The following is a 15,533-nucleotide window of genomic DNA, read 5'->3' as shown; positions in this document are numbered from 1 at the left end:
ATCCTGAGTCCTAAGCTCTTACCCACCGATAGCTACTATGGCTCAATAGCTTCAACACATATACTCGATCTACACCCAAAGTCTTGTCTCGCGCCTCTCAGCATCACAATCTCCATCTTCAGGGACTGTCACTGATAAAATTGTTTGAACTCTGTAATTGATCGGCTGGGTGTTGATCGATTGACAGAGTGTTACCATATAGATTATATGATTAATTGTTTATTTTGTCTACTAGTTGTTTCTTGTTGTTGTTGTTTTCTTGAACACTAACCCCTTAACTTCTGACTAGATGGTTAGTACCCCACCGAAATATTAACTGTACTTGTTGTTTGCCTGCTTTGTTATACGGTATTCCATGTAGAGATTGTATGTTGTTGAACAGGGAAATGAGTATGCATTAGGCACGCTCCTTTGACTGTTGTTTGTGTTATGATTAAGACAGTTGTATAAGGTTTAGAGAAGTTGCTAAGCCTAGAAGTTGTTTTATACAAATAAGCTAGTAAGGAGAGATAGAAGCTAAGAATGAATCCTAATGGGATGTGGTATGAATTCCAGGAACTAAGGTTGTACTTCTTCTAGATGAAGTTGTTATAAATTGAGTAGATTAAGAGATGATCTTCATTTAGATGTGACCACTTGATGAGATAGACTCATTGGCCTTACTAGTGGATTTTTTCTGAATTTTCTTCCGCAAGATATTGAGCCTGATCAACTAAATATTGAGGGGTTGATATTTGGAATCACAGCTGGCATGGACTATGATAAGAAGATTGATTAGAGTTGATAGTTGACTTAGTCGAGTTTGAAGGATAAGTTTATGTTGAGTACTTGTTCTTCCCTGTGAATAAATTGTAGTTTTAAGAAATAGATTTCCACTTGAGGAGTGTAGGAAAGTTAAAGGACAATAGAGGTCCAAACTTGGTGAACGTTTAGACTTTAAGTCTAGGAATTCTTGTCTTAGGTGGCTGAGACTTAGAGATATTCCGATTTTGGGGAGGAACCTAAGAATTTGATTGACGTAGGAGTAACAAGGTTAAGGACGGAAAGTTCTAGCATTGAGTTGCCGATTCGAGGTTGTTATATGTGGGAGAGTCACCAAGAACCTAAGGGTAAACGAGACTTTGAGGATAGCTTAGCAAATGTTATGTGAGGGAATGGCACTCCCGAGTTCCTCTGACACCAAGTTTCGAGGACGAAACTTTCTTTTTGGGGGGTAGTATTGTAAGACTCAGGATTTTAGAATTAAAATAAATTAATTAATTTCCACCTCACGCATATGATTCTATTTAAGCGTGAGAGGAACTCGACTTATGTTTGATGTTCGGATTAGTATAATGAGAAAGAAAGTTCAGGGAATGACTAAGAATAGTTCTATAGTCGCTATAGGTTATAGCACGAGTCTTATTCACTTCCGCCTTAGGGCAAAAACGTTAGTAAATGACTAATCTGCTCTTAAAGCACTGTAGAAACGATATTAAAAAATAATCAGAGGAATATAAGAATTTCTCTTATTCCTTTCCTTGACAAGTGTTTCGACACGAAACCCTGGACTGTACGAACGACCGATTTCAATTCTCGGAAGTTTGCCGAAACTGAATCCCTGATAGCTCAAGAACCTTAAAGTAAACTGTCGATGAAGACTTTTTCTATTTGGAGCTTCAAACGAAGATTCCACACGCACACACCCATTTCTTTCGATGTTTCCTATCTTTCTCCAGAAGGAAGTTTTCTCTTCCGACATCGACGGCAAAAAGTAACCTTTCGGGTTAAATCGATTAATACCGTTAGCGAGTCGTTTCCTTAAATTCCAGGAAACCTGTTTCGAGTTTTGGAATTCTGTCGCCGGATTCTATCTTATAATTCACCGAGGAATGCACAGGAAAAATCGGAATCGCGAAATTTTCATTTTTTCGCGTTTTCCATCTCTTATAAATAGCAAAAAAACTCAAAAATCTCTCCACCATTGCCATCCAAACCCGCGAGCTTCAAGAGGAGAAGGAGGAGGAAGATTTTCGCCGTTTCTTGCTTGATCGTCGCACTGACAGTTGCTATACGTAGGCCTCGAGGTACTGATGCTTTTCCTTACCTCTGATCGTAAATTCTGTCGCTTTTCTCTATGTTTTTCTGTGCTCAAAGTTTCGAGCTTTTTGTAAAACTGTCCAAATAACTTGATTTCAGTGTCTAAACTTATTCTCTACTAACCCAAGAATACTTCTAGCGGATTACATTTCGCCGAATCTTGTCGAATTGCCGCCGAGCTTCAATTCTGCTCAAAATACCCATTTTATGCTGAGGTTCCGCTTTTTGAATAAAAAAATCTCGTCTGAGCTTATAGTCAGAAGGATTAGTTGTTATAAATGTTGTTAGGATCACGCTCATCCAATTTATTTTTCGAAATTCCGATTTTGAGTTTCCGAGCTAAAAATCTTGACAAAAATACCCCTGTTCTAGTTTTCGATCCGATAATTTTTCTGAGAGTTTCCCTGGCCTAGATATCGCCTAAGAATACCTAGGAATTGATTTAGATCGAAGAACAAGTTCGGAAACCCTATTTTCTAAAGTGGTCGAAACCTGTTTGTTAGGGTACCGTGTCCAAAAATAATTTTTGGGTCTGTATGACCTAAGCTATTGCGTAGCTCTTTCAATTGTCGAAATTTTGCCGTTGGTTTCGTGTCATTCCGAGTTCTGTAGCTCGAGTTATGCGCATTTTAGCGAAAACATGTCTTATTGTCCATTCGTGCCTAAATGTCGAACTCTAGAGCTTCGAAAGCTTATTTTCGGGTTTTGATAGTGTTATTAGTTGTTTTGTTTCTTAGCGACTAAGCAATGATACTTTGCTTAAGGTTTGGAACGAGTTGAGCTGAGGAAAGAGACTTTGGAGCAATTGGTGAGGTTTCACAACTGAGGAGGACGCTGGGGAACTTGCTGAGTTCGGGAGCTTTATTTTCGATTGGACTGGGATGTTGAGCTTGGATGGAAAAATTGGCTAAGGTAAGGGTAACTCAGTTTTAGAGCGTCTTTGAGTCTTGCATGTTTAAATCGCCCTGCATGCGTTTGAGATGAAGGTGTTTAATTTGATTGGCTATTAATTGAAATATTGACATGTTTTGCAATGTTGTATGCTTGCTTATGTTGAATGTTTTCTAAGGCTTGTGCCAAATGTTTTCTTGAGGCTTCAGCCGAGTGAACTTATTGAGACGTGTGTCTCCGTTTTCTGAGAGGCTTCGGCCGTTTACTGGTTTATGTTATTGAACTGAGTTGGTATGTAATTGAATTGATTTATGTTGGTTGATAATATGAATAACATGTGGTTATCCTGATTTGATTATTGAATTTGAGATTGTTGTTTGAGTGACTACTGAGTTGGATGAGATGTTTTGGTTTGCTTGAAGTGGTAGTGGAGTGAATATTTTCACATGACTGTCCCGTCTTTCGGGGCGTTATCAAGTGGTAGTGGAGTGGATATTTTCACATGATTATCCCGTCCTTCGAGGCGTTACTTAGTGACAGTGGAGTGGATATTTTCACAGGACTGTCCCGTCTTGCGAGACGTTATTGTTTGATTGATATTGTTGAGGATTGTCGATGCCTGATTTGATGTTATATTGTTGAGGATTATTGTTATCTGATTTGTTGTTATATTTTTTAGGATTATTGATATCTGATTTGATGTTGAGGATTATTGATATCTGATTTGTTGTTATATTTTTGAGGATTATTGATATCTAATTTGTTGTTATATTGTTGAGGATTATTGATATCTGATTTGACGTTATATTGTCATGGTTGTTGACATCTGATTAGATGTTATAGATTGAGGTTGCTGTTATTTGATTTGATGTTATATTGTTGAGATTATTGTCATATGATTTGATTCTATACTGTGGAGGTTGTGGATATCTGAGTTGTTATATGCTGTTAAATTGATATCTGAATTGATGTTATATTGTTGAGGTTTTTGATATCTGATTCGATGTTATATTGCTGAGGTTATTGTTATATTATTTAAATATGTTATTATTTTGCTGATATGCTGATATACGATTTGATTTCATGTTGATAGATATATGTTGTCATCTATCATGAATTAAATTGGTAGCTTACTTACCATGGCATGTATTAGATCTGAATAGCATATTTTTCTCTTTCATACGTGGTAATGACATGGAGTTAACCCTTTCTATTTGCTATTTGTTGTTTGGGCGCTTAATGCTATTAGGCGATGAGGAATCTTTGATGGAGCTTGACCTTCTTTGGGCGCTGTAACACCCCGATTTTCGGGTGTCACTTTAGTAACCTATTAAATTAAATATACAATATTTTCCAAATGATATATAAACACAAGTATATTTTTTTTTCTTTTCAAATGTATTTCCAAAACATGTCATGCATACTCCCAACTACAAAGGGATTTACATCAAGCCTTGAAAGAGTGTAAAAGGCACGATCCTGAGTCCTAAGCTCTTACCCACCGATAGCTACTATGGCTCAATAGCTTCAGCGTATATACTCGATCTACACCCAAAGTCTTGTCTCGCGCCTCTCAGCATAACAATCTCCATCTTCAGGGCCTGCCACTGATAAAAGAGGAGAGAAACAACAAAACATACAGTGGAGGGGTGAGAAGCAATTCAACACAATTATATCAGGGAATAGCAAAATATAAATGAGCTTCACACCACAGAAAATCATCATATGCAATGCAAAACTACTATGCATGTGGGCCCTTACGGGGAATAACTCATCCCATCACCTTGGAAAGTTGTCGGGAATAGAGTTTGGAACGGCTCATCGAACTCCTGTTGACCGCCCACGATGATCATCAGGGGGCCTGCAGAATGACTAGGCTCGCGATGGGATAAACCTCAAACAGCTTGTGAGATTCCCACCTAGCCAGACCCAAAGACCACATATGTGACCCACAAACTTGTGATACCAAATTGTGTTAATCATGATGTTACTTGGCTAAAATTTCAAAACTTTTTCTTTATTTAACAAAATCATCAAGGCTTAGTAGTGTCCAAGTACAAACTTCTTAAAATAGGTTAGGTGTAGTCAAAACCAATTCCTAGTGAATACAAAAGCGTGCTCCTGGGTCCTAAGCTCCTACCCACCGATAGCCATCATGGCTGGCTTAATAGCTTCGATGCTTATAACTCAACCTACACCTAGAGTCTTGCTCGCGCCTCTCAATAGCCTAGTCTCCATCTTTAAGACCTGTCCCTAATAGAAGAGGAGAGAAACAACAAAACAAACAACAAAGGGGTGAGATGCAATTCAACACAACCACGCAAGAGAATAGCATAATGTAAATGAGTCAAACACACAATCACATCACAATATGCAATGCACACACTACTATGCATGTGGGCCTATACGAGGAACAACTCATCCCGTCTCCTCAAAAAGTCGTCAGGAATAGAGTTCGGAACCGCTCATCGAACCCCTATAGACCGACCATGATGATCATCAGGGGGCCTACGGAAGGACTACGCTCCGGATGGGGCAAACTCAAACAACTTTTGGAGTGTCCCACCTAGCCAAACCCAAAGGACCACTTACCTACGCCTGGTACCCTTAGATCTCTCAGCTTCACCATCGTCTTAGGATCCATTGGCTTTCCGACCAGCACCTCATCCACCTGATGAGGTCAATGCAAATGATGCATGTTTCACACCACAGGATTACCCCATCCTCTGATTTCACATCCACTAGGAATATATTCTAGTCCACAACATTCAAGACTCCTTCTTGAACAAGAACATCTAAGACTCCACCTGAGTCTTTAGGCAATTGGATACCCCTATTTATAACTCTTTCTTCTTTAAAATAGTTTCATATATTCTTCTTCAGAAATCATTTAGAAATCATTTTCTAAATCACCTTTTCAAATCATTTGTCTAAAGCATTTTCAAAGGGCAATTTCAAAGAAGTTTCGAGAGTCATTTTCAAAGCGTTTTTAGAAAAGTATTTCTGAATAAGAATCAGAGGTCATAGGATATTTTGAAACACCACTTCTTCTCTAAATAGGGTTCCTTCACTATCTCAAATTCGGAGTATTCCTCTTCAGCATAACATTAAGAATGAGCACACAATCTGTATCACAACTCAATAATCAAATCAAAACAACAACATAACCACAAGCTCATTCATACATCATTATTATCACACATCTTCAAACATCATCAAACCTGCATTTACCATCACAACTATCACAGATCAAGCTTCACAGATCAAACATCACAGATTAAGTATAAGGATTGTAACTTAGACAATCATCACAATCAAGCAGCACACGCAAGGACCTAAGGAGGGTCCAAAATCCATTCACTCATACTATTCTCCATCCTATGTTGATGACTTCTCCCCCCTTACCTGTATTCCTTGCTACCTGTTCACCTTGCTACCTGTACGCCTTGACCTATTCCTGCCGCTTACATTGCGCAAAATAAAAATCATACAAATATATTATATTTATTACTTAAATTTAATTAATCTTCTTAACCAATTAAGTCTTACTTGCTTAATTTTAAGTCCTTATTGAGTTTTCCATATATTCTGTCAAAGTCTCATAGTCTCATAAGATCATAAATTGTCCAGTCATAAGTTCCATGAGAATATTCACTACTGAGATCACAATCTTCAGTCCAAACTTGTTTCCCAAGGTGTATAATTTAATCATTTATCATCTTTAAATTCTGAGCTTCTTCCGTATTCCTTAGGCCGTGTTTGTTTTCCACTGATTATGGGTCCAAAAGCCATTTTCTTTTGAAAAGCACTTCTCGAAATCACTTTTCAACTTTTTCAAAATCTAACTTCATAATCAATTTCTTCATATTTTTCCCTATCACTTTTGTTCTTGGCTCAACTCCAAAATCTTCCTTTAAGCCTTATCTGTTTTGAATTCAAAGTGGCTTAATATTGGTTTATAGCTAAAAATCATTTTTTTTCTTGATTTCTTTTACTTTCCTTTAGGAATTTCGAAGATTAGAGGTCATAAATGAACTCATAGGATCGAAAACTTACAGAATACCAGTTCTAAAAAAATTCTGGGCAAGTTATGAATTTTCCGGTGAAGGACTCGCCGAAGAAGATGACCGGAGACGACGGAGGTGTGGCGGTGATCGGAGATGGGCACGTGGAATAAGGCTCCTTTCCTCCAGAAGAACTCATGTTTTGGAGTCGTCTCAATCGAAGATTGGACAAGGGAGAAAAACACGTTTGAAGGTGAAGATTTCCGACCAGCTCGCCGGACTCTTCAAGCTTACGCCGGAGCTGAAGAACAGCAACCCAGAAACGTCTCAAACGTGCTCAGGATCGAACTAAAACTTCCAGAATTCATCATTGGATTTCCAGAAACAGGATGCTCTAGGGAAGATTAGAAGAATGACAGATTTGAACGTGAAGAACACGATGAATATGATGAAGATTGGACTGAGATTTGGCCCAATTCAACCCCGAATCATACCAAAATTTCCAAAATAAATATTGGAACTTCCATAAGCACGATTATGAGGTTTTTAGAGGGATTTGGACAAAATTTCAAAGGAATTCGAAAGAGGAAAGATTGGTGGTGTTTGAGGATAGTGATGGCTTCCATGGGGGAAAGCTTCGTGGCTCTAGGACATGGAGAGAGAGAGAGAGAGAGAGAGAGAGAGAGAGAGAGAGAGAGAGAGAGAGAGAGCTTCTACCGAGAGAATGGAAACATAGCAGAATAACGATAGAGTGATTGAAAAGTAGATTTGGAGAAGAATGAAGGTGTGAAGCTTGGTGAACCATAGCCCATCTATTTATAGAGGAATGGAAGTGAAAAGGTGATTGCAGGTCATTGAAATTGATAGGATTGGAAGCTCTATGTTTCCTCTTCAGAGAAGACAAGATAAAGAAGAAAAAAAGGAGAGGAAGAGGAGATAGTGTGCGTCAGATTTTTTTGATAAGCAAAACTGTATTAGATGATAGAGTATAAGGGGTACTCCAACCCAAATACAAGAGTGGAACAAGATACAAAGAAAAATGAAAGCCAAGACAAGGGTCAAACAGAACCACCAAATGAAAAGCTAACAAAGAACTTAATTCCAACAAGCTTGAGCACACCCAACGTAGTGACACCAGCACCCACCAAACTATGACTAAAAGCCAAGATTCTCACATAGCAGACAAGCACCACGCACCACAACAGATACAATTATGCATTAAATAGAAATTGTGCAGCTACCAAGCAATGAGAGCACTCCTCCACCACAATGAAAGCACTCACAGCCACTACGCACCAAAACCCCACTTAACAGTGTTGGATACACGACATGGGACTTGATTACCATTCAAATAATGAGTTACCAAACCCACCCAAACCAACTTTACACCATTTCCATGATCTGAGCTTTATCAACTCCAATAAGTTAGTTAAGTTAACAACAATGGATCTGAAAATCACGTCATTGCGCAGGAGCCATAAAGACCAAAGCATCACCAACCATATGGCGCTCAAGCATTGATTTTCTCAAAGAATTTTCGCCGTTCATTTAATTAATCTTCAGTTAACAAGAAAGGTTCATTCAACGTAAAACTCTTGAAACTGTGCGGAATAAATAGCGCGCTGCACACGACCTTCTGGCTTGGCCACAGGTGGTGGTGGTTCCACTACCTTTTCCTCCACCTGCAAGCGTGACTCCACCGTCTCATCCTTAGAAGGATCTTCCTCCGTGTCCTCCGAAGGGTCTTCTTCTTCTTTGTCCTTCTAAAACCTAGCTGGAGGATGCGGACACATCACTGACCCATCCTTGAGAATCTGTCTCCTTATGATCGTTCCTGTACTATTCCTCTCCAAGAGTACCGCACCGCCGACATACATCCTCCGAACTCCGGAATTGTCGGTCTCCCAGAGTCGGTCTTCTTCTGGTCTATCCAGAACGATCTCCCACCTCGTGATCGCCTCCACTGTCGAAGAGGCCGACATCTACCCCCCCCCCAAATAAACACATAAACAAGCAACAGGGTCAGATCTCATGTTCTCGTATAAACAATCACATATCCATGTAATTCTCATAAATAACAAGATATAGTAAGCATAATGTTTAGGTTACATCTCAGTCAGTCACCTAAGTTCAGTTAGGCTAGCGACCTCACCATTCACACAACCACCTCAACACCAATGGCCATATTCACGATCATCCGCAGATGAACAATTCTCGGAGGGGACACACCGTACAACCCTCATTCATGTGGGGGGACACACCGTCCGTCCACAGAATCACAAGGTGACCGCAGTCAACCAAATCACGTGGGGACACACCGTACAACCCACAAAACACCCTCGCGTGCATGTAACCGTTTGTCTCTAACGGTACCATCGTTCTCATGGCCCATAGTCTTCACTAGACCTATGTCCAATTACATCACATTTTACTTGCAAGCGATTAAGTTCTCATTTCTCTTTGTTAGGGCTCTAATAGTCAATCTAGAGTCTTAACATTTTCAACAGCGAATAATGCAACTTAAATGACAGTAATAATCACAGCACCAAAAGGAATTACAGCTGGATGAGCGACCTTTTTTACAGAATAATCCAGCCAGTAAAAAAATACATCAATACCATACAAGTAAATTAGATATTCCAAATTCAGAAAACATCCAACCCAAAAACTAGTAGATTCAAGTTTTATGAAACAACTGTCATGTTCATTTTCTAAAAAAAAAACAGCAGGAACAGCGATCACTAACAATGATCACCCGAACTCAATTCTCAACCGAATATGACATACTATACATGCATGGAAATCTATTTCGAAAATCTACCACTTTCTAGTTTAACACTTTTTCTTTTGAAACCCAGAACTTGGTGATATTAGGCTCTGAAGCTCGCTGTCCGGTACAGGGAAAACAGCAGGCGTATCAGTCACTAAAACCGATCTCCAGGCCTCATTACTAAACCAAATTTTTGTTCTTTATACGCCTAGAAAGTTAATTCGAAGATCTATAACGTCCTAGTTTACCACGTTTTCATCTGAAGACCAGAAATAGGTGATATCAGGCCACGAAGTCTGCTGTCCAGTACAAAAAACTGGAAGGGTCACTTCTGCCCTAAATTAAAATTTTGAAGATGCAAGTGCAAAGTTTCAAAGCCATTTTCCAGCAACAAAACGTCATATGAAAATCACCCTATGAAAAGATTTCAGAACCTAACACATCTCAATCATCACGTTGGACAAATAAATTTCATGTCAAACTTAGCAAGTATTGCATGGGATCTTCACAAAGCATCAAGGTCTAAGGCAAGAATAGCAAATAATGAAACAATAACACAGGGTATCTCATGGCAAAATCCAGCAAGCATCATGATCATAAAAATCCAGCAAGTTATCCCATAACCAAACCCTCATGCAAAACCCTCCAACAACAAAACTTTTCACATCAAATCATGGCAACAATTCCCTAACAACCTACCCAATCCTAGGACCAGCCCTTACCTTGCTAAAACCTTGATGAAAGAAGAAAAGGATGAAGTTTTGAAGAAGCTTTTCCTTGCTGTCCAAGTTCCCTCCCTCTTTCTCCTTCTCGAATCCTCTCCCTCTCTCTCTCGTGATCTCACTCTCTCTTGCTCCCCTTCACGACGGCGGCCGGCGGTAAGGGTGGAATGTGGCGGCTCCTCTCTTCTTCTCTCCTTTCTCTCTTCTGTTTTTACGTGATGGAGGTGCTCCCCAAGGGTTTCTAATTCAGATTTTGTGTGAATGAGAAAAACTCCTCCCCCCAAACCCTATTGAACCCGCGGCTACACATGCATGGGCTAGGGTTTTGAAATTTTTTTCTTTCTAAGCCCAAACAAGTAAAAACCCTGAACCCAACTAATTACTCACTTAAACCGGTCTGACTTATGAGAAAACCAAACCACTTTTAATAAAAACAAGATTAAAACAGGAATTAAAAGGAAAATTCTCCAATTAACCCGCTGGTACTGTACAGCCAAAACCATCGTCACTAAAACTACAATATATCGAGGTACCGATATCGGAATGACCTGATTCCACTTCGAGAATTTTCTACACTTAAAGGGCTACAACTCTCATTAAGGAAGTTTTCCCAAATGAGGTCGTTAAGACCCTCTAAAAATTCACACAAGTTGACAGTTGAAATCTGCCAATTTCCAAACTTGAACAAAACCCTCATTTTATTCAATCTTTCTCAAAAACAAGACAAACTAAAATAGGGCCTTACATGGCTGCTCACCAAGTACCTGCAAAAAAATAAACGCTGAGTAACAGAATAACTTCCATCTTCACTTGGCTGCCACACCATCTTGTCCGGGACACCCACCAAAAGAGGAACATGAACAATGTCCAGGCTTAGGCTTGTAGCCAATCCAATTCCCTACCTGCAAGCGGTCTCCGCCAGCGGAAATCACAATTCCAAACACCCTGGCTCCAAACCCCACACTCACTAACACTAGCTCACTTCAACTTCGACAAGTTATACAACCTATAATATTTCTCCCTCAGAATCCCCGCACCATACCAGTTTTCCAGCTAGAACTTTGTATGATTTCCCGACCACAGAACCTTATGCACACCCTCCTCAAACCAACCATTCTCCCCACCACCTGTTGCATGCACATCCCTCCACCAAGCGGAGACATTTGCACAACCCCCATCACCACATTTAGCCATCACAACACGACACCGAAGAGAATTAGAATAAGTCCTCAATCGCCACAGCCACTTGCCCAAGAGTGCCTTATTAAAGATTGCAAGATCTTTGACACCCAACCCGCCCTCATCTTTTGATTTGCAAACCTCTGACCACTTGTCCCAAGATATTTTCCTCACATCATCACCAGCACTTCATAAGAACCTTGTAAGGCCCTATTTTAGTTTGTATTGTTTTTGAGAAAGATTGAATAAAATGAGGGTTTTGTTCAAGTTTGAGAAATTGACAGATTACAAATGTCAAATTGTGTGAATTTTTAGAGGGTCTTTACGACCTCATTTGGAAAAAATTCCTTCATGGAGTTGTATCCCTTTAAGTGTAGAAAATTCTCAAAGTGGAATCAGGTCATTCCGACCTTTGTAGGTCGAGATATTCCAATTTTACCGAGAAGGGTTCTGGCTGTAAAGTGCCAACGAATTTATTAATGTGTTTTTATTTTATTCCGATTTTGGTTGGGTTTTTATTTAAAAATAGTTGGGTTTTAATTATGTTCAGACCTGATAAGGGTTAATTAGTGGGCCATAGGTTTAAGTGGTTTGGGCTTAAAAAGGTAAAAGCCAAACCCTAGCCCACATGTTGGTTTGCATGGGTTTTTGTCAAGAGGGGGGGGGGGGCAAACCCTATTTTCTAAGAATCAGAAAACAGAAGTTGCACCCACACTCTTTCACGTTAGAAACCAGAGGAAAAGAGAGAAGAGCTTGAGAGAGAAGAGGAGCGCCGCCGCCCAAGCCGCCACCACCACTCACGACGCGCGCGCGAGAGAGAACTTGCGAGAGGGAGAGAGATCGCGAGTGGAAGAGGGAGAGATCGAGAGCAAGGCAAGGAGGTTTGGACAGCAGGAGAACCATCTTCTTTCTTTCTATTTTCAAGTTCTAAAACAAGGTAAGGGCTGGTCCTAGGAAGGGAAGGTCATCTAGGAGGTTTTGCCATAATTTGCCTTATGTGATGATGTGTTTTAAAGGTTTTTCCATGAGGTCTGGGCATGGTATGCTTGCTGTAAATTTCTCAAATGATGCTAGGTTATGTGATGCTATTCATGCTTTGTTGATATTGGTTATGATGACATGAGAAAATCCATATGCATGCTTGCAACTTGGCTACGTGAAATCCCTTGTTTTCATATGTTGAGTAATGATTGTTGGTGATGATTCTAATTCTGAAAATTTTGACATTGATTGATGGTTAGGACTGTACTAGGGCTTGCGTGCTTGAAAGGAAAGAAAAGAAGAAAATTTTCAGACCCTAAGGGCCACAAAGGTGGTTCGACCGAACCCTATTTTTGAGGGTTCGGAGAATTCTTTTCTTTCGCTTTCTTCTTCAAGTCCTATGATACTTTACTTGATAATTGGTCATGATGTGCCATGCATATGTGTATGCCTATGTTATACCTTGAGCGGATTGTATTGTTTATTGACTAGTTGTTCAAGGGTCGCTCACCTAGCCGTAATCCCCTTGTGACTTTAGATGTTGTATTATGAATGATGTTGTATAAGAGAATAATAAGACTCTAGGTTTGACAATAGAGCCAAGAAAACCAAGTAAATGAGATTTGTGTGATGTAACTCGCTTGCAAGTGAACTGAATTAATGGAACATAGGTCGGTGTAGACTATGGTCCATGAGATTGATGGGCTAGCAAGCGAGGGAGATTTGTGGATCAGTGGATCCTCGTGATTTGGTTGACTGCAGTCACCGTGAAACTTTTGTGAAGTATTGCAGCTTCATGTGATTGTACATCTGCGGATGTAAGTGATTGGCCAAGGCAAGATTGGTGGGTTGTGTGATGTGAGGAATCATTAGTAACTAACTAACTGACTTTCCCATAAAAGACATTTAATATACTCATATCGTGTATTGTTGATTATGTTATTACTATTTCTGTGGGACTGAGAGACCGTATCGGACTATTACTTATTTTCTTGTTTTCAGGATTTATGTGTTGTAGGTCTTTCGCCCAAGGTTTCGTTTTATTGTACTTTTGATATTACAGTTATCTTTTATTAAAGAGTTATCTTTGTTTTTTTCAGCAGTTAGCCAATTTATTCCGCAATGTTTATTTCGTAAAGGTTAAGTTTCGCAATAATTGAATTTTTGTCATTAAATCAAGATTAATAATTGAACGACGAAAATTCTTTGCGAAAATTGGAATAATTGGTTATTGTGTGACGCTTGAGAAATCGGGGCGTTACATTGTAGTATCAGAGCTCCGGTTGAGGACCCAGAGCACTAAGGGTTTTGGGCTTACGAGTTTCCGAACTCGTTGTGTTTTGTTTTGATAAAGGTGTTTTCAAAGCTTCGCGGTGAGAGTTGGGTAGACTTGTTTGCTAAGAGTTTGCTTGACTGTGAGATTGTCTGAAACTAGTATCATTGCCGTGATACTTGAGATAAATTGGCTAACTGCTGATTTACCCTTCGATCTGGTGGTGACGACCCCTGCCGCCGATCGATTAGTTACGCGCATGGCATGCTTGCAGTGTCCATTGATTTACGAGGAGTGGAAGTTCCTTGCGAACCTCGTTTGCTTAGGGCTTAAAGAGCTCGACGTGATTCTAGGGATGGATTGGTTGACACAGTATCACGTTCTCTTGGACTGTGCTAACAAGGCCGTTGTCTTCCCAGATTCAGGCGTTACGGATTACTTGAATTCGTACACCTTGGGAAAGAGTTCACCAGCATTTGTGAATTCTATCGTAGCTGAGACGAAGAACGACGGTGAAGTACGCAACATTATGGTGGTGCAAGACTTTGTGGATGTATTTCCAGACGATGTGCCCAGATTACCGCCAGTAAGAGAAACAAAGTTCCCTATTGATATTATGCCCGACATAGGACCCATATCAATGGCGCCTTATCGGATGGTACCCGCAGAGTTGACGGAGTTAGCAAAGCAGTTGGATGATATCTCTTCCAAGGGATTTATCTGACCTAGTGTGTCGCCATGGGGAGCCCCTGTGCTGTTGGTGAAGAAGAAGGATGGGAGGTCCAGGTTGTGCGTAGACTACCGACAACTGAACAAGGTGACGGTGAAAAATCATTATCCGATGCCTCGGATAGATGATTTGATGGATCAACTTCGGGGAGCTGTCATTTTCTCGAAGATAGATCTGAAGTCAGGATATCACCAGATCCGTGTCAAGGAGGCTGACATCCAGAAGACCGCATTCAGAACTCGATACGGGCATTATGAGTATCTCGTGATGCCGTTTGGAGTTACAAATGCACCCGCAGTGTTTATGGACTACATGAACAGAGTGTTCAGGCCATTCCTGGACAAGTTCGTGGTGGTGTTCATTGACGATATTTTGATTTACTCGAAGAGTAAGGAAGAACACGAAGAGCATTTGCGTCAAGTGCTAGGAGTATTGCGGGAGAAGGAGCTATATGCTAATGACTCGAAGTGTGAGTTCTGGATGGAAGAGGTTAAGTTCCTGGGCCAGGTCATATCAAGTCAGGGTGTGGCTGTTGACCCCAGCAAGATTGAGTCGATCATGTCATGGTAACAACCTGAGACAGCAAGCGACATCAGAAGTTTTGTTGGACTTGCTGGCTACTATAGACGCTTCGTGAAGGATTATGCTAAGTTGACTTCACCGGTGACTCAGTTGACAAAGAAGAATAAACCTTTTGCATGGAAGGAGAAATGTGAAGAGAGTTTTCAGGAAATGAAGAAGAGACTGACTACTGCACCAATACTAGCCTTACCCAAGGAATGAGAACCATACGACGTTTATTGTGACGCATCACATAATGGGTTGGGCTGTGTAATGATGCAAGAGAAGAAAGTGATTGCTTATGCTTCGCAACAACTGAAGATTCACGTGTTTTTTGAGTGAT

General features: G+C 40.2%; 1 protein-coding gene across 1 annotated transcript; it reads left to right on the top strand.

Annotated features, from left to right (window-relative positions):
- The first annotated feature begins 14,158 nt into the window (after positions 1-14,158).
- Positions 14,159-14,623, top strand: LOC130744524 (uncharacterized). Its single transcript, XM_057596700.1, has one exon. The coding sequence runs from the start codon at positions 14,159-14,161 to the stop codon at positions 14,621-14,623; it is 465 nt and encodes a 154-aa protein (XP_057452683.1).
- Positions 14,624-15,533: the final 910 nt, after the last annotated feature.

The sequence above is a fragment of the Lotus japonicus genome, chromosome 3 (assembly GCF_012489685.1).
Source record: "Lotus japonicus ecotype B-129 chromosome 3, LjGifu_v1.2".
In the NCBI taxonomy this organism is placed as follows: domain Eukaryota; kingdom Viridiplantae; phylum Streptophyta; class Magnoliopsida; order Fabales; family Fabaceae; genus Lotus; species Lotus japonicus.
Note: the sequence above shows the minus strand (reverse complement) of the source record. Positions and strands in the feature narration are given on the sequence as shown.